This window comes from Macaca thibetana, chromosome 15, assembly GCF_024542745.1.
Source record: "Macaca thibetana thibetana isolate TM-01 chromosome 15, ASM2454274v1, whole genome shotgun sequence".
Taxonomy (NCBI): domain Eukaryota; kingdom Metazoa; phylum Chordata; class Mammalia; order Primates; family Cercopithecidae; genus Macaca; species Macaca thibetana.
The window spans coordinates 4,406,391-4,425,325 of NC_065592.1; the positions used below are offsets into that span (position 1 = coordinate 4,406,391).

Here is an 18,935-nt window from a genome sequence, read left to right on the forward strand (position 1 = left end):
TTAGCCAGGCATGGTGGCAGGCGCCCGTAGTCCCAGCTACTCAGGAGGCTGAGGCAAGAGAATGGCGTGAACCCGGGAGGCGGAGCTTGCAGTGAGCCGAGATCACGCCACTGGGCGAGAGAGTGAAAACAAAAAAAAAAAGAGGCATGATGGCACATACCTGAAGTCTCAGCTACTCGAGAGGCTGAGATGGAGAACTGCTTGAGCCCAGGACTTCAAGGCTGCAGTGAGTTATGATCATGCCACTGCACTCCAGCCTGGGCAACAGAACAAGACCCTGTCTCAAAAAAAAAAAAAAAAAAAAAAAATCAAAAATGATAAAAAGTGGTGCACCTGTACAGGGCAGTTCCACTACGTTAAGGCACCACCATGGTACATGTGCCCCATTGTTGACCAAAACAGAATTATGCCACACATGACTGCATTTAAATCTCAGCTCCAAAAGCGGGCGAGAGCCTACAGCTGTGTTCTCAAACACAAGACGCCCCAGGTTATGAAGTCACAAAACTCCCATCACTTCCTGGCTGCAACATGACAAAGGAAGTAAGCCCCGGGTAAAGCACTCCCCAAGTGGGAGGCGGGCAGGACAGCAAAGAAATAAACCCAAAGTTGAGACGCAATGCCTGTCTTGTTGAAGGCATCAAGCATCAGGCTCCCCGATTGCCACTCATGACAAATTCTAGACCCAGGGGGATTATCACAGTTGTACCATTTCATGTCCAGGATTGCAGAAGTATCTTTTCTTTGGACCTCGACCAGAGGCTGAGTAGACTTGTTCTCATTGAAATTGTATAGGTAGAGACGGCCTAAGCGGACTCGAGGCTCCTCAACTTCCATTCTACCCTACAAAAAATGCAGAGGTATTCTCTGATTACCCCAAGGCACCAAGGAATCCAAGGAATGGGAAAAGGGATCCAAGGAACTCAAAAGGTTTGCCGTGACTGACGGAGTGGAATTCTGCCTGGAAGAAACTCTGGTTGTCTGAGCTGGAGAAACGTCTATTTTCCTGCATATGATTAATGACTAGGTGAACACTCCTGGATCCGGCAGAGAGGGCTCCTTCTCAACTGGCCAACAGGGACCAGCTATGGCTAGGATAACCACAGAACCCAGTTTGCCTGGGACGGTCCTGACTTAGGCCTGTTGTTCAGTCAGTGCCCAGTTTGAATTCTCATATGTACCTACCAGAAGTTAAGGTATAATTCCCACTTTCTCTTTACTGTAGATTCCATCCATTACCTTGGGCCACACCTGTATATAGAAGACTTTCTGCTCTGAAGATTCTAATGTTGGCCGGGGGCGGTGGCGCCTGCCCGTGGTCCCAGCTACTCAGCAGGCTGAGGCGGGAGGATGCCCTGAGCGCTGGAGTCCAAGGCTGCACTCCAGCCTGGGTGACAGAGCAAGACCTTATCTCAGAAAAAAAGAATATATATACATTTTTTTTTTTTTTTTTTTGAGACGGAGTCTTGCTCTATCGCCGAGGCTGGAGTGCAGTAGTGCGAGCTCGGATCACGGTAAGCTCCGCCTCCCGGGTTCACACCATCCTCCTGCCTCAGCCTCCCGAGTAGCTGGGACTACAGGCGCCCGCATCACGCCCGCCCAAAACATCACTAATTGTTTTTGTATTTTTTAGTAGAGACGGGGTTTCACCGTGTTCGCCAGGATGGTCTCGATCTCCTGACCTCGTGACCCGCCCGCCTAGGCCTCCCAAAGTGCTGGGACTACAGGCGTGAGCCACCGCGCCCGGCCGAGAATAATGTTTTTAAAAAGATTCTAAACTGTTTCTGACCTACGTCCGGCCAAACGGCCAACATCCCCTCTTCACCTCCCGGGCGATTCTGTGCGCCTCTCGGCCTCAACCTCGTGGCCGGCCCTGCCCTGCCCTCCCCTCCCCTCCCCGAAGCCGCGACGCGCGCACCTTGCTCTGGGGGTCGGCAGGCGGGTCCTCCGGCCGCCGCAGCTGGTAGGTCCCGCACGCCAGCAGGTGCCTGCAGCCTTGCAGCGGGCACCACTCCACCGAGTCCGCGGTCAGCTCGGTGTCCACCGTCTGCAGGGCGAAAGCGCCCATCATCCAGCCCTCGGGGAAGGCCGCGGAGCCGGCGGTAGAGGCAGGTCGGCAGGGCCGGGCTGGGCACTGCGCGGGGCGGCGACGCCGGGGCCGGCGGGACGAGCTCGGAGGCTCAGGGACACTGTCAGCCCGTGCCGCCTCTCTCGCGACTCCTTCCGGGGCGCCGGGGCGGGACATCCGGCCGGGCCTTGGCAGCCGTGGACGCCCCCGGAAGACCAGGCTCCTGCCCCCCTGGCGGCCGGCTGACCGCGGCGGGCTTCAGGCGCCAGACGCGCCGCTCCCTGCGGGGCCGTGGAGACCGAAGGCTCCTCCACGGAGCAGGTTTGGAGACGGCAGGTTAGTGACAGAGCCTTAGGTTTGAAGCCGCCTTTGCAAAAATTCTATCTGTGAGAAAAACCCCAACAGCGAGCTGCGCTAGCGCACCCTGTGGCGCCCTCCTGTTACTCCTGGGTCCTCGGGCCGCGCTGACTTGTTAGGCTAGTTTCCCGGAGAGGCCTTGCCCCGGAGTCAACGCCTTCGTCAAGCTGAGGAGGAGCCCGCGCCGCACGAAGCCCAGCACCCCGAGGCCGCAGGCGCACCCTGCCTGCCTCCTGCGAACCCGCCATGGAGGAGCTGCCCCTCGGAGCCCGCCTTCCAGGGTCTTTGCTTGTCTGACACCCGTGGCTGCATCGGGGCCCCCCAGGAGCGGCTCAGCAGGTGGACGTGGTTATCGGCACCAGTCGCCTGGCCGCCGCCCCCCTCCCCCAAAACTGCCTTTGAAAATACCCCTAACCTCGGAGCTTTGGACAAGATGATCTGAGGACGAACTCCATCTCCCACGTGGCGTGGCCGGCCCGTGTCTATTAATTTTTATTTTTTGAGACGGAGTCTCGCTGTCCCCCGGGCTGGAGTGCAGTGGCGCGATCTCAGTTCACTGCAAGCTCCGCCTCCCGGGTTTAAGCCGTTCTCCTGCCTCAGCCTCCCGAGTAGCTGGGATTACGGGCATGTGCCACGATGCCCAGCCATTTTTTGTATTTTTAGTAAGAGACGGGGTTTCACCGTGTTAGCCAGGATGGTCTTGACCTTCTGACCTTGTGATCCACCCGCCTCGGCCTCCCAAAGTGCTGGGATTACAGGCGTGAGCCACCGCATCCGGCCCTAAACTTTATTTCTTTACTGCAATCCATGGTCTGAATGTGTGCAGGGCAGGAAGAACCCCTCGGGCCCTTACAGGTTCAACTGTGCCCCCAAAAAACAATGGACTGAAGACCCCAGCACCTCAGAGCGCATCCTCATTAGCAAACAGGGGCTCTCAGAAGCAGCTGGGTTAAAATGAGGTCACGGGGTAGGCCCTGACCCAGAGGAGCTGGAGTCCGCAGAAGGGAAAGCTGATGCAGACCACAGGGAGGCAGGCGAGGCCCCTGGCTGGGAGGAGGCGTCCGCTTCTGAGGGCCCTTGCCTGCGCCTTCATCTGAGACTTCAGCCTCCAGAACCTAGAGCATGAATTCTTGCTGCTTCAGGCTGCACAGCTCATGCTGCTTTGTTGCGGCAGCTCCGGGAAGCTAAGACGGACTTGACTGAAATATATGGGTGCCTGGGTATTCAGCCTCAGGGCTTCAAGCAGGGCTGTGGCTAAAGACATGGCGGGGAGGCCGGGCGCGGTGGCTCACGCCTGTAATCCCAGCGCTTTGGGAGGCCGAGGCGGGCGGATCACAAGGTCAGGAGATCGAGACCACGGTGAAACCCCGTCTCTACTAAAAATACAAAAAATTAGCCGGGCGCGGTTGTGGGCGCCTGTAGTCCCAGCTACTCGGGAGGCTGAGGCAGGAGAATGGCGTGAACCCGGGAGGCGGAGCTTGCAGTGAGCCGAGATCGCGCCACTGCACTCCAGCCTGGGCGATAGAGCGAGACTCCGTCTCAAAAAAAAAAAAAAAAAAGACATGGCGGGGAGCCAACAGCTCAGACCGCAGCAGAGACAGAGGCGCAGAAAAGGCTGGCCAGGAAGGCAGCAGGGCGTTCCAAAAGGGCCTCAACCACACACATCTACGTGGGAGGGAGAGTGGCCAGGTGAAGCATCCCAACGCACCACGCTCCAAACAAGCTTCATAGAAGCAGCCCCACAATGCAGCCATCTGGATGTCCTCATAGTGTCTTAGATACCCGGCTACGAAGACCAAGAAGTTGGGGCCACAGAAGGGGAAATGACCAGAGGACTGGGTATCAGATGAAAGGGAAGCAGTGGTGGGGCCCATCCCACCCTCACGGTGCCACCTGCTGGGGTGAGGCCTGGAGGAGCTGCCACATGCAAACCTAGAACCTGCACCGCCCCTTCCCCAGCATGGTGTCTCACAGGTGGGAGGCCCTGGGCGCTTCTTCCGGTGCATTTTTCTGATGAATAACTGACTGCCAAACAAGGCAGCCCTGCTGGTCAGGGGATAACATGGCCACTTCCCTAGATGCAGGCAAAGGGACCCCTGCACACCGTGCCTATCCTCAGACTCCATCTGAAAGCAGCTGCCTGAAGGCACTCAGGGCTCCAGGCCTGAAGACTGCCCCAAACCCCAACCTGCTGACCCACCATCTTTAGGGACACATATGTCCCCCTCCCCGACAGCTTTCACCTACTCAGCAAAAAATGTCCCCGACCTTCACAGCAGCAAAGGGGGCTTCTCAGGGCCTGATGTGGGCACATGCAGTTCTCTAAACTCCAGGAAATCCTGCAGAGTTTGTTGCTATCACCCACTTTCAGCAGGCCTGTTCTTCAGGAGCCTCCAGGGTACTGCCTGAGAAGCTACTGGAAGTTTTGCTTACAGACAAAAGGCCAGCCCAGCCAGGAACAGCAATGAGAACACACAGAGCGTCCTGGAACGTGGCAGTGGAGCTCCAAGAGGGGAAAGTGTAACAGGAACCTGCGGGACCAACACAGGGTTGGACCGGACCAGACCAGACAGGTCAGAGTCGGACTGGCCAGGCTTTCAGCTCCCAAGAAGCAAGGCCTCTGGCTGGGCGCACCTGGAGACAGGCAGGATCCCAGCCACACAGCCTGGCATGTTTCCCTGGGGCGGCTCTATGGGTACAAGATGCTGACCAGCCCTAGACACCTGGGGCTCCCCAAGGAGGGAGGGCTATCCTGGAAGCCACAGCTCTGCAGAGGGATGGAGAAGTGAGGCCCTCACCTCACCCTGGCTGGCCAGCCCCCTCCACTGTCGGCAGCAGGCCTGCTGAACATGCCCTGTGGATTCTTCTGGGCAGAAGCTGTCACTGCTGAGCTCCCAGCCACTTCACACATAAATCAGGCAAGAACTAACCAATGTCAGGGGCTAGAGCATCCCACTCCCAATGAACCAGTGGGCAGCTGACTTAGCACCTGCACCAGTCCTGCCACAAGACAAGGACAGAGTCTCACTCACGCTCACTGCTGGACTCAGGAAGTTTTGAGTTCACCTGCTCCTGCCCACCAGGAGCAAGGGCACGTCCTCCTGCCCTCACAGGGATTCGGCTCCACTCAAGATGACCTCACCCTCAGCAGCACAAGAGGGAGGCAGAGCAGAGAATGTCCGAGACGCCGGATGATTCCACCCCTTTACTTTGCCTTTGTGGACACAACTCCTGTGCAGGCCGCGCTCCATGGGGCTCCCGTGGCCCAGGGGAGAAGCTTCAGCTACAGGACAGTTTTTAGACACGTGGCCTGACCGTTTGCCATTCGAGGATTACAGCAAATGATTCTATTTGTAATTTCTACCCTTCCCATTGCCTCCCCCCAAAAAAAACTGTACATGAGTTTACAAACATATTAACATATAAATAATGAGAACCGTCCTGGTGGGAGCCTCCTTCGTTGTCTCTGCTGGAGATGAACACTGAGGGGCGCTATAACCACACAGACTGCCTGTGACATCGGGAGTCTCACAGCGGTTGTCCTGGGCCCGCAGCTGGCTTTTTCGGCACCTCCAGGTTCAACCACCAGTCTGTCTCTGCTGTGCCCAGGGTAGAGCCCGGGGGCTGCGAGTGTGTGCGGCTCTCCCGCCCGTCATCGCTCTGGCTCAAGCTCATGCTGGAAGGGACGCTTCCTCTCCCGACAGTGCTTCTTGTGGGCTGGCCAGTCCTTCTGCTGGCACTGGGAGCCACAGTACCGGGCCACCTGGCAGCGCCCACAGATGTTGAACTCCCGGAGCTGAAATACAGAACACTTGTGGCTTCACCGTCATGCCTGGGATGCAGTGTGGGGCAAAGACTGCATCGCACGGACAATCTGACGGACCCAGCAAAACACCATGTACCAAGGCTGGAGGGCCTGGGCCCTGGTCAGGCCAGCACAAGGGCAAAGGGAGACCACCCTGGTGGAAAAGCCCAAGTGGTCTCCGGGGAATGGGGCCCTGCGGTGGGAGGGCAAGACCCCAAACCAAGGCTGGGCTACAGGGTAGAGGTGCCAAGGACCAGGCCGCACTGCAGCACACCCACCTGCTTCTCAATCACCGTGCAGGGAGGGTAGTGGCACTCGTAGTAGGTGCAAGAATTCTCCTCCTCTTCCACTACATCCCCGTTGGCATTATAGTACCGGGTCACATTTAGGACAGGAAACTGTTCTTCTATAGGGTCTGTAGGCAGCTGCTGAATTGCAAGCCAATACAAGCTTTGCTCCCTTAAAGAAAGAAGCAGACACTTCAGTGCACTCTGGCCAAATGGGGCCAGCACACGGCGGGTGATGTGATGAGTCCAGAGAGTGCCATCCTGCCCAGGACACCCGGCCCGAATTCCAGTCTCCTCTGGCGCATCCCTGCTGCATGTGCTTTTCACCACCTGACAGTAAATATTGTGTCTCGTCTTCCCACTCACCCATAAGCACCGCCTCATCTGTCACCCTGTCCCCAGCACCTGGGACTGATAGGCACACAGTAGGCAGGAGGCAGTGCCCAGGTCAGGCCCCTGCACAAAGCAAGGCAGCCCCTCTCCTTGCCCTTGCCCTGCAGAGGTGCCCATTACTGCCCCGTCGGTCCACCTCCCCTTCCATGCCGGGAGCTGCCCTACGTTCATCTGTACACGTGTTGTACAGAACAGGCCCTGGAGCGAGCACTGGCTGCTCAGAGGCAAGTGTGGGCAGCCCCAGCCCTGCTGCATCACAGAGTAAAGGAGCTGCATAAACCACCCCAACAACCCTGTTCTCTGAGGCCAGACCCTGAGGAGACTTGGTTAGAAGGTGGAAGGATCAGGACACGGGAAGATGTTAGTGAGGTCCCACCAGACAGAGGCAAGTTTCAGACACTGCTGGCTTCTGAAGACAGAAAAGGAAAACACCCCTTTGCCAACAGGCCCCTTTTGTGGGGGCTGAGCTGACACAGTGCCAGGAAAGGAGAGCAACAGCCCAGGCCTGACAAAGACAGCGTGACCCCATCACAAAGAGCCAGACCACAGGGAGGCCACAAACTGGGATCCAGAAGGACGCACAGCACCCAGCCATTCAGGACGTCAGGCCCACACTGGCTAGCTGACTTCTGCTTGTGGCCTGGGGTGCTGACCCAGCACAAGAGGCCCAATACCTGCTGGGTTCTAAAACCCCATGTTGGCAAACCAAAGATGGCCCAGCCTGATCAGTCCTGAGCCACCGCAGGCCACCTCCTGCAGCAGGGGGTTGTATAAGGCCGCAGCCTCAGCGCAACTCATCCTGCCGTGCCCACGGAGAATGGGCTGACCAGGAGCATCAGCTCAACACCCCCTTTCCAAACAGCTATTCTTAACGGCAGTTATCTCCCCTCCTGACTAGGAAGGGTGCTGAGAGGATTCAAGGTAACATTCAGTCACAGGCTGGCCGGACCCTGAGTCTTATTGACAACCAGCTGAAATGACCTGTACCACGGCAGGGACAGACGACATCGCCTGGTGGAGTGGTGGGCAGTGGGGGAACTTGTGGAGTCGGGGAGGGCCCATCCCAGCATCAACACTGAGCATGTATCAATGTGGGACAACGCAGGAGGAGATGCTACGGATGCTGCTTTGCCTGCCACGCACTCCTTCCCCTTCCCGTGGATGACACAAGTCTGACTTCATGTAGAGAAGTGATTCAAAGCATGCTAACTACAGTTCATCCCAGGGCTTCCCCAGACACCACCAGAACAGGGTGCCTGCTTCACTCCACAGGTGCTGGGTAGTGCGCATGCCGCCTCTCGGAGAGGAGCCGGGAGTGGGGGCGCAGAGCTGGAGGCAGCAGCATCCCTGGCTCTCCACATTTCAGTCAGGATACCAAAACGTACCCTATTTTTGTTTCAGCCAAATTGAGCTGTTTCTGTTTCTTGCAACCCAAAGTTCCGGCTAACATAATCCCCGAAAGAAAAAGAAATCCCATCCAACAATCATAAGAGGATTGGCGTCACTCACAAGCAGTATGAGAGAAGGGTCAAAACTCTAATATTAGAGCAGGGACCAGGCATGGTGGTGCACACCCGTTATCTCAGCTACTCAAAAGGCTGAGGCGGGGCCAGGCGTGGTGGCTCACACCTGTAATCCCAGCACTGTGGGAGGCTGAGGCAGGTGGATCATCTGAGGTCAAGAGTTCAAGACAGCCTGGCCAACATGCCGAAATCCTGTCTCTACTAAAAATACAAACGTTAGCCAGGCGTGGTGGCGGGCACCTGTAGTCCCAGCTACTAGGAAGGCTGAGGCAGAACTGCTTGAACCAGGCAGGCAGAAGCTGCAGCGAGCCAAGATCGTGCCACTGCACTCCAGCCTGGGCGACGGAGCCAAACTCCGTCTCAAAAAAAAAAAAAAAAAAAAAAGGCCGGGCGCGGTGGCTCAAGCCTGTAATCCCAGCACTTTGGGAGGCCGAGACGGGCGCATCACGAGGTCAGGAGATCGAGACCATCCTGGCTAACAAGGTGAAACCCCGTCTCTATTAAAAAATGCAAAAAACTAGCCGGGCGAGGTGTTGGGCGCCTGTAGTCCCAGTTACTCGGGAGGCTGAGGCAGGAGAATGGCGTGAACCCGGGAGGCGGAGCTTGCAGTGAGCTGAGATCCGGCCACTGCACTCCAGCCTGGGGGACAGAGCGAGACTCCGTCTCAAAAAAAAAAAAAAAAAAAAAAAGTGCTGAGGCAGGAGGATTTCCTGAAGCCAGGAGTTTGAGACCAGCCTGGGCAACACAGTGAGACCCATCTGTAAAATTAATTAATTACATTAAATAAACAGAGCAGGGAACAAAACTACTAGCCCAACAAGAACGAGAGACACCGCACGCTCTGCCTTCATCCTGAGAGGCCCAGTGAGGAGGGGATGGGGGAGACTTGCAGGACTCCCTCCAGGGTGGCAGGAACAGCAGTTTGGGGGTGGCATTTTGGAGACCTGGGGACTGTCCCCACATCACCAACCAGTGTCTCAGGTGCTCCCACTGTTTCCACCTCGGCTGCACGGGGCTCTAGCATGACCCTGAGGTGACAACTGCAAAGATTCTACCCACAGCCACCAACCATCACCAAGCCCAAAACACTAAACCTTACCAGCGTTGCTGATAACCATCTGCTAGGGCAGTTCGCACTGCTTGCACCAGGAAAGGCTGCCCAGAGGCTTGAGGACATGCCCAGAAGCCCCAGGGCGACTGGGGAACATGTCAGCGAAGCGTGTGTGGCTGGGGACTCTCTGGCTCATCTGGGTTCCCAACCCCCATCCTGCTGGTCCCTCGGCTCTTCCCAAGGGCTCCATGAAGTTCACAGCCTGGCTGATTCTAGGGCCAGCAGGAACTGCCCTCCCACGTGGGAAGCCCATGCAAAGCACCGCTTTCAGGATCACAGGCAAGTGGGGGGCCAAGGGCTGAGCCCTGAACCACACATTCTCTGCTTTAAACTTTTGCTTAACGAAAACTGTTTAGCAAAAGAACACAACAAAAAGACCCATCTGTGTGCACAGAAAGGAATCCTGAGATGAGGAGAGAAGGGAGGAATCCTGAGGTAAGCAGAGAAGGAAGGAATCCCGAGGTGAGGAGAGAAGGAAGGAATCCTGAGGTGAGGAGAGAAGGGAGGAATCCTGGGGTGAGGAGAGAAGGGAGGAATCCTGAGGTGAGGAGAGAGGGGAGGAATCCTGAGGTAAGGAGAGAAGGAAGGAATCCCGAGGTGAGGAGGAGAGAAGGGAGGAATCCTGAGGTGAGGAGAGAAGGGAGGAATCCTGGGGTGAGGAGAGAAGGGAGGAATCCTGAGGTGAGGAGAGAGGGGAGGAATCCTGAGGTGAGGAGAGAAGGAAGGAATCCTGAGGTGAGGAGAGAAGGGAGGAATCCTGAGGTGAGGAGAGAAGGGAGGAATCCTGAGGTGAGGAGAGAAGGGAGGAATCCTGAGGTGAGGAGAGAAGGGAGGAATCCTGAGGTGAGGAGAGAAGAATCCTGAGGTGAGGAGAGAAGGAAGGAATCCTGAGGTGAGGAGAGAAGGGAGGAATCCTGGGGTGAGGAGAGAAGGGAGGAATCCTGAGGTGAGGAGAGAAGGGAGGAATCCTGAGGTGAGGAGAGAAGAATCCTGAGGTGAGGAGAGAAGGGAGGAATCCTGGGGTGAGGAGAGAAGGGAGGAATCCTGAGTTGAGAAGAGAATCCTGAGGTGAGGAGAGAAGAATCCTGAGATGAGGAGAGAAGAATCCTGAGGTGAGGAGAGAAGGGAGGAATCCTGGGGTGAGGAGAGAAGGGAGGAATCCTGGGGTGAGGAGAGAGGAATCCTGAGTTGAGAAGAGAATCCTGAGGTGAGGAGAGAAGAATCCTGAGGTGAGGAGAGAAGGGAGGAATCCTGAGGTGAGGAGAGAAGGGAGGAATCCTGAGGTGAGGAGAGAGGGGAGGAATCCTGAGGTGAGGAGAGAAGGAAGGAATCCTGAGGTGAGGAGAGAGAGGGAGGAATCCTGGGGTGAGGAGAGAAGGGAGGAATCCTGAGGTGAGGAGAGAAGGGAGGAATCCTGAGGTGAGGAGAGAAGAATCCTGAGGTGAGGAGAGAAGGGAGGAATCCTGGGGTGAGGAGAGAAGGGAGGAATCCTGAGTTGAGAAGAGAATCCTGAGGTGAGGAGAGAAGAATCCTGAGATGAGGAGAGAAGAATCCTGAGGTGAGGAGAGAAGGGAGGAATCCTGGGGTGAGGAGAGAAGGGAGGAATCCTGGGGTGAGGAGAGAGGAATCCTGAGTTGAGAAGAGAATCCTGAGGTGAGGAGAGAAGAATCCTGAGGTGAGGAGAGAAGGGAGGAATCCTGAGGTGAGGAGAGAAGGGAGGAATCCTGAGGTGAGGAGAGAAGGGAGGAATATTGGGGTGAGGAGAGAAGGGAGGAATCCTGAGGTGAGGAGAGAAGGGAGGAATATTGGGGTGAGGAGAGAAGGGAGGAATCCTGAGGTGAGGAGAGAAGAATCCTGAGTTGAGAAGAGAATCCTGAGGTGAGGAGAGAAGGGAAGAATCCTGAGGTGAGGATAGAAGGGAGGAATCCTGAGGTGAGGAGAGAGGAATCCTGAGATGAGGAGAGAAGGGAGGAATCCTGGGGTGAGGAGAGAAGGGAGGAATCCTGAGGTGAGCAGAGAAGAATCCTGAGATGAGGAGAGAAGAATCCTGAGGTGAGGAGAGAAGGGAGGAATCTTGGGGTGAGGAGAGAAGGGAGGAATCCTGAGGTGAGGAAAGAAGGGAGGAATCCTGGGGTGAGAAGGGAGGAATCCTGAGTTGAGCAGAGAAGAATCCTGAGGTGAGGAGAGAAGGGAGGAATCTTGGGGTGAGGAGAGAAGGGAGGAATCCTGAGGTGAGAAGGCTGATGCCTCCCGGGGTGTGGGGCACAAGCCCTGCTCACACCGAGTCCCAGCGCGGGCCCTGCCCTGGAGCAGGCAGCCCTTCTCCCCGCTTTGTCATGCCAGCTAAAGGGAGGTTCCCAGAGCCAATTATCAGAAGAGCAATGCAAAAACACATACCAAGATCCTTCACGCTCCCATAAAGAAAAGGAGGATTCCACACTTTGGGGAAAAACAATGAAAGTCCCAAAATACAAGAAGCATCAGGGCTCAGAGGAGGAACACGAGACCCTCTTGGAAACAAGAGCTTTGGAGGTGGCCCTCCTCAAAAGGCACCTCTGCCAGCATCACCGGGCCCTGAGAAGACCCACCTCTGTTTGCTGGAGGTCTCTTCAGCCTTGGGCCGCCAGCCCCACGGCACCAGCTGCAGGTTGTCCAGGCGATTGTCCACAGTCACAGCGTTGAGGTGTACCACCTGGAAGCCCGGGGCCACGCCCCCCCGGTGCCGCTCCCTAGAAACAGACAGCAAACCCTGCATCTAACCCTGCATCGCTGCCTCCCACCCTCACAGATAACCAAAGTCCTCCAGGAAGAAACGTCAGCCATGTGATCTAATCAGGCCCCTGCCCCTCTGGAGGAGGGTACCTCAGGCGGAAGCTGCCAAGAGAAACCCAAGCACCTGATCTGTGGCCCAAACAGGACAGGGATACAGGGAGGACCTGGGCCCTGGACTTCGGAGCACAGACAGCCAAGGGTGGAACGTAAAACCACCTGAGCAGATGGCCTGGAGACAGCTCCCCATCTGAGTGGTCCCCACCATGCACACCAGGGGGCTCAGCAAAAAACCAGCAAGGGGAGCAACCACCGTCCCTCCAGAGGCCGCCAGTCCCGGGCAAGCTTCCAGCAGAAAGTCCACTTGGTGTTTGAAGCGTAACATACAAATCATTCATTCCTTTGAGTTAGTGGCAAAGCACACAAAAATAACTGCGAGATTCAGGGAAGGCAAGGCAGGGCCTCAGTGGGGCAGGGGGCTCCAGGCGCCCTGTGCCATCGGAGCTCACCCAGGAGCCCAGTGGCAGGGGGCAGAGGCAGCTTGGAAACACCCACCACAGCAGTTCATGAAGGAGTCTCCCAGAGCCCCTTCCTCGGTTCTTGTCAAAGGCATAGGCAAATATCTTAGCACCATTTCCATCTGCATCCACTTCCATTCGGGCCTGAGAAGGAACAAAGGAAAGAGCTGTCAAAAAGCCTCCAATTCTCAGCAACACTTCAATTCCCTCTTAGAAAAACCAAGTGAAACAAGCAAGCCAGAGGGACAAATGCCAGCCCTGTCCCTGAGACCCTGGGGAGTGCAGAGCCTCCCATAGGCACATGGCTCCCAGGGGCCAGCGTGGCCCACCACCACTCTGTCTATCCAGGCAAGAAACACTCACAAACAACTCTGCAAAATACAATGGACATAGACAAATACATTTTCCTACCCTTGAAAAAAGCCCACAGTGCAGTGAGATAGAGAAACCCCTGGACAAGTCACTACTGTGAACGTGTGGGGCACAGAGATAAAGTGTGGTGAGGGAGGCCAAGCTCAGTGGCAGGAACGGAAGCTGGGAAGAGGCAGGAAGACCCCATGAGAGCAGAGAACGAGAGGCAGCTGGGCAGCCAGGAGGGGCTAGCGCAGGCTCAGCAGGTGGCAAGCTCTAAGGAACAAGGTCTTCGAGCTAACAGACATGGTCCACGTGACACAATCGCAAACGTGAGAACATTCCATTTGCTTTCAAGAAGAGCTAACAGCTGAGGTGAAAGTGAGGAAAGACCAGTGTCGCCAAGCCGCGTGGGCCACAGTGGGAGCAACAGCCAGGTTCTGCGGGGCCACGGCTCCATGTGGGGCTGAGGGCTCAGGGCTCACAGCCAGCCCCAGATGTCCACTTGTGGGGCCACCTGCTCTTGCAGCACAGGGGAGGGCTCGCTCCTCGTGACCCTCCTGGGCACTGACCACAAGCATTAAGGGAGGGAACAGGCATCCTTACTTACCTCAAAGGAGTAGCTTTCCACCAGCGGGATGTCCTGCTCATCGATCAGCGTGTATTTGGTCTGAAAGTTAACCACATGTTTCAAATCATTACATTTGAGATCTGCGTGAGGTGCAGTAACCTTATAACCAGAACAGGCAGGAGCCTGTTGCATTTTCCTGTGAAGTGGAAAGTAACCACAGGCCTCTTCAGACCAAGACAGCTCAGCACACGGGGGCCTCATTCCACCATTTGGGGTGGTGCAGTCTACGCCAAAACACAGGCAGACTGGTTAAAAGACAGCAAACCACTTTCATCTGCTCCAGAGGAGCTGGTATCAGGCCTCATCCTCGCAGGCCTAACCCCAACAGTGGCACGGAACATTTAACACACCAATAAACCTAGGCAGAAACGGTTTCACTGAGCTGAGGGAGAGGGAGGGTCCAGGGCTGAGGCAGAAGAGCCAGAAGGTTTTGATTAGGGTGTGTTTATTAAGCTGAGCTGCTCATTGAATTGCCCTTTTCAGTTTTTTGTCCATCTGAAATGTTCCAAAGAAAAGCTGTAAGGGATGACAATGTCATCGGTGGTGGAATCAGAAGGGGTCTCAGGTCTCTGACCTGACTGGGGAGCACACCCTTCCCTGGTGGAAAAAAGCCTCCTCCCCAGCAGGCCCTGCCTATGCTCTTGCAGCAGGGGCAGGAAACAGGAACAGGTCCCAGAACGGGCCAGTCTCCCTCTTGGCAGTTTTTCTTCTGGGATCTGAACCTGTTTTACCTGACGCCGCCTGACACTGCCTCCGCTCCTCTCTCCCACCAGAAGCTGCAGCCGCTGGTGACGGCAACAGGGCTCCCATCCGGGTAAGGACCCCGGCTGGTGCAGCTGCACAGGTGGCTCCGAGAAACCGCCAAGCCTCAGTGCCCACAGGTGCCATGGAATCCCCAGCCTCAAACGTGCAGCGTGGGGGCCAGGTAAGAAGAGAAATCGAGGAAGGCCCTGAGTCTGCATCAGGGCCCAGGCTTCTTCCTCTCTGCTCTGAGCCCGAGGCTCAGCCTAACCTGGCCAACCCCTGGCAGCGTTAAAACGAGCCCGAAGCCCTGCTGAGAACTGGGAGGCAGAGATGAGCCCACACCAGACCCGCCTCGGCGAGAGGTGTGGAGGTGGCGCTGCCTCGGAAAGGGCGCTGTGTTTAAACCGTGTGGCCGCACCGGCAGCCCGGACGCCGCGCTAGGCCCCGGCTCCCCGACACCACGGGGAGGGCTCCGGGAGAACGCGGCCGGGCTCGAGCCACGCATCTCCGCGCCCGGCTCGGGACAGGGCCGTGGCCTCCGCCTCCGGCAGGGCAGGGCCGAGGGCGGCCAGGTGCGCCCCGCAGCCGAGGGGTGCGCGCCCGCCGGCCTGCGAGAGGAAGCTGCACCCGCGCGGGGCCAGCAGCCGGGCCCGCGCAGCGTCCCCCGCCCCGCTGGGGCCCATCCCGGGCTCCGCGCCCCCGCCCCGGCCGCCGCCCGCACAACCGCCCCCGGCCCCGGCCCCCGGCCCCGCGCGGAGGCCAGGACGGGCGAGACGGGCCGGGCCGCGGGCTCCGCGCCGCTCACCTTCCCGGCCACCCGGCCGAGCCGCACGATACCCAATTTGAAGTCGGTCATGGCCGGGCCTGCGCTCTCGGCCGGCAGCGCCGCTCCCTCGGGAGGCGCCGGGCGGGGGCCGGGGCGAGGCCGCGGCGCGCCGGGGCAGGACGGGACCGGAGCCGGGGTCGGGGTAGCAGCCAGGCGGGCCCCGGGCGGGACGAGGCTGGGCCGGGCTCGGGCCTCCGCCGCCGCCTCGCGCCCGCCGGACCTGCCACGCGCCGCCGCCGCTGCCGCCGCCACCGCGCGCACCACAGCGAGCGGAGCGGAGGGGCGGGGCGCAGCCCGGGACACACCCCCCGGTCCGCCGCCGCTCGGCCAATCGCTAGGCGCGCACGGCGCCGGCCGGAGCGCGCCGCGCCGCAGCAACCAATGGGAGGAGGGCGAGTGCGCCGGCGCTCTGGGGAGCGGGGCGAGCGCGGGGGAGGGGCGAGGTCGGGGGCGGTGCCTGCGCGCGCCGACGTCAGTTTCGCGGGAAGCTTTGTGCGGGCCGTCGCGCTGCTCCTGGAGGGGCCGTGCGGAGCGCGGCTGGGGACTCGCGCCGGGTCTGTGGCGCTCTGCGAGCCGGACGCCCTTCTCCTCCCTTGCAGTGGCCCTCGTAAGCTGCTTCCCGCCGCCGTCCTGGCCCCAAGCGCGGAAGGAGGAGGCGGACGGAGCGCGTGTGGGGCCCGCTGGGCGGGCGGGGAGCGGGCGAGGCGGGCTAGGAAGAGGCCGTTGCCGCGGGACGCGGGTGCTCCTGGAGAGACCGCGGACGCCCGGCCCACGCGACCCGGAGGGCGCGGCCTCCCCCGCAGCCTTTTCCGAGCCGCCGGCTCCTCAGCCCCGGGGGCGGCTGACCGCCGGAGCAGCCTGGTCCAGGGCGTCTGGAAACGGAACTCCAGTGAGGCCGGTTGGGCTCCGCGGGAATGCCGAGGCCCGCTCAGGGAGGGACTGGGTACGCCGTGGTGGGCAGCGTGGTCTCCCCTGCAGCCTGGAGCGAACGGGGCTAGGTCCTGTGTCCTGCTCCGCCGGTGTCCGGTCGCCCGCGGGGAGGCCTCACCCTGCCGCAAGGGGCGACTCTGCCACCTGAGGAGCTGCCCGGGTCCCTTTCTGGCTTGCTGCGTTCTGTTTTCTTTTCTTTTTTTTTTTTTTTTGAGACAGTTTTGCTCTGTCACCCAGGCTAGAGTGCAGTGGCACGTCCCCGGCTCACTGCAGCCTCTGCCTCTCGGGTTCAAGCGATTCTCCTGGCTCAGCCCCCAGGTAGCTGGGATACAGGCACGCGCCACCATGTCTGGCTAATTTTTGTGTTTTTAGTAGAGACGAGGTTTTGCCATGTTGGCCAGGCTGGTCTCGAGGTGATCTGCCCACGTCTGCCTCCCAAAGTGCTGAGATTACAGGTGTGAGCCACCGTGCCCCAGCCTGCAAAGGGTGTTCATGAGTGAGCCCAGACGTTCCATCTCTGGGTCCCCTGGTACTTACCAGTACCCCAGACACCCTAGAGGAGAGAAGGGGATAATGAGTCCTGGCCTGCCTGAGACACACATTGGGGTTCAGGCTGGGCCTTGCTCAAAACATACCTGTCCGGCCGGGCGCAGTGGCTCACACCTGTAATCCCAGCACTTTGGGAGGCTGAGGCGGGCGGATCACGAAGTCAGGAGATCGAGACCATCCTAGCTAGTATGGCGAAACCCCGTCTGTACTAAAAATAGAAAAAATTAGTCAGGCGTCCGCCTGCAGTCCCAGCTACTCGGGAGGCTGAGGCAGGAGAATGGCTGTACCTGGGAGGCGGAGCTTGCAGTAAGCCGAGATGGTGCCACTGCACTCCAGCCTAGGCCACAGAGTGAGACTCCCTCTCAAAAAAAAAAAAAAGTACTTGTCCTACCAACCTCAGCCTCCTGGAGTTGCGAGGGTGTGATGAGATTATGAGCAACTGCTTTGTGAAAAGAAGTGGAGCTTGGTGGGTGCTCCCTAGGGTATTTGAAAAGCACTGGTGTCATAGTCCAGGTTCCCCCAGAGGTTGACTTGAAACGGATTCGAGTCCAAATTTTGTCCGGGTGTGGTGGCTAACACCTGTAATCCCAGCACTTTGGGAGGCCGAGGCAAGTGGATCACCTGAGGTCAGGAGTTCAAAACCAGCTTGGCCAACAGGGTGAAACCCCACTTCTACTAAAAATACAAAAATTAGCCGATGTGGTGGCACACACTTATAATCCCAGCTACTCGGGAGGCTGAGGCAGGAGAATCGCTTGAACCCGGGAGGCGGAGGTTGCAGTGAGCCAGGATTGTACCACCATACTCCAGTCTGGACAACAGAGTGAAACTCTGTCTCAAAAAAAAAAAAAAAAAGTCCAATTTGTTAGCTTGAGGGAAGATCCCAGGAGACACCAGCAGGAGAGTGGGGGTATGAGGCAGAGAAGGGGGTGCTACCAGTCCAGTTCCTGTGGCAGCAGGTCATGTAGGAACCATTCTCAGAGTCCCTTCCCGGGGGCCAGGAGAGCCAAGGCATTCCCCCCTCACCCTGCTGCAGGGGGACCCAGCGTTCCCCCCTCACCTTGCAGTCATTGGTTGGAGGCTGCTCCTGGCAAGGTAACTTCTTGACTCCAAAGCTGAGAAAGACCTGCAGGTGTTGACACAGAGCAGCTGGCTTGGGAACTCATACCTGGTGCAACACAAGCCTTTATCTACACATTGTACCCAAGTATGAATGTGACCCCTGCCTCTGTGTCCTGTGAGGTGGAATTATGTAACGCTGGGGCGGCACTTCCTCTCACTGCAGCATCCCTCTCCCATGGGCAGGCACCTTAAAAAGAAGCCCTTGACTCCCCCGTCCCCTTCCAGCCACTGCCTCATTTTCCTGCTTCCCATCGCAGCAAAAGTTCTTAACAGATTGTCTGTACTTGGCATCTGCTCTCCTAGTTAATTCATTTTCTATCACTTTATAACAACCACAAAAGAGCACCCATTTATTATCTCACAGTTCTGCGCGTTAGAAGTGCAGGTGGGTTTGGTGGCTTCTCTGCTGCAGGTCTCAGAGCTGAAATCGGGGTGTCGGCTGCTTCAGCTTTTAGCAGGAGCCCTAGGGGAGACCCGGGCTACAGGCTCCTTCAGGTTGTTGACATTCACCTCCACGTGGTTGTGTGAGGTCTCCATTTGCTGGCTGCCGGCCCGGGGTTGTTCTCAGCTTCTAGAGGTCACTCGCATCTTCAACACTAGCAAGACTTTTTTTTTTTTAGACAGAGTCTGGCTCTGTCACCCAGGCTGGACTGCAGTGGTATGATCTCGGGTCACTGCCACCTCCGCCTCCCGGGTTCAAGTGATTCTCCTGCCTCAGCTTCCCGAATAGCTGGGACTATAGGCGCCTGCCACCATGCCCAGCTAAATTTTGTATTTTTAGTAGACATGGTTTCACCATGCTGGCCAGGCTGGTCTTGAACCCCTGACTTCAAGTGATCTGCCCACCTCGGCCTCCCAAAATGCTGGGATTACAGGTGTGAGCATTTGCACCTGGCCAAAGCCAGCCTTTCTAGTACTTCACATCTTTGATCCTTTCTGTCCCATTTCTCC

The 18,935-nt window shown here is 57.8% G+C and overlaps 3 protein-coding genes across 6 annotated transcripts in view; 1 reads left to right on the plus strand and 2 right to left on the minus strand.

The window, feature by feature from the left end:
• ARRDC1 (arrestin domain containing 1) overlaps nt 1-18,935 on the plus strand; it is a 65,563-nt gene that overhangs the window by 24,481 nt on the left and 22,147 nt on the right. The window lies entirely within an intron of this gene.
• The window catches only part of DPH7 (diphthamide biosynthesis 7), an 807,287-nt gene that overhangs the window by 18,965 nt on the left and 769,387 nt on the right, over nt 1-18,935 (minus strand). For 2 of the 4 annotated variants that reach the window (XM_050760126.1, XM_050760129.1), the window contains exons 1-2: nt 1,919-2,227; nt 710-843 (exon numbers count right to left, since the gene is read on the minus strand). In XM_050760126.1, the coding sequence (XP_050616083.1) occupies nt 710-843; nt 1,919-2,071 (287 nt within the window). In that variant the 5' untranslated portion in view covers nt 2,072-2,227. Of the gene's footprint in view, nt 1-160; nt 278-709; nt 844-1,918; nt 2,228-18,935 lie in introns of those variants that run through there. The other 2 variants (XM_050760127.1, XM_050760128.1) reach the window with 2 other exon arrangements.
• Nucleotides 5,604-15,681, minus strand: ZMYND19 (zinc finger MYND-type containing 19). The gene is made up of 6 exons (XM_050760314.1): nt 15,363-15,681; nt 13,793-13,852; nt 12,869-12,975; nt 12,133-12,273; nt 6,509-6,689; nt 5,604-6,221 (listed from the first exon to the last, which is right to left on the minus strand). The coding sequence occupies exons 1-6, from the start codon at nt 15,411-15,413 to the stop codon at nt 6,078-6,080; spliced, it is 684 nt and encodes a 227-aa protein (XP_050616271.1). The 5' UTR covers nt 15,414-15,681; the 3' UTR covers nt 5,604-6,077.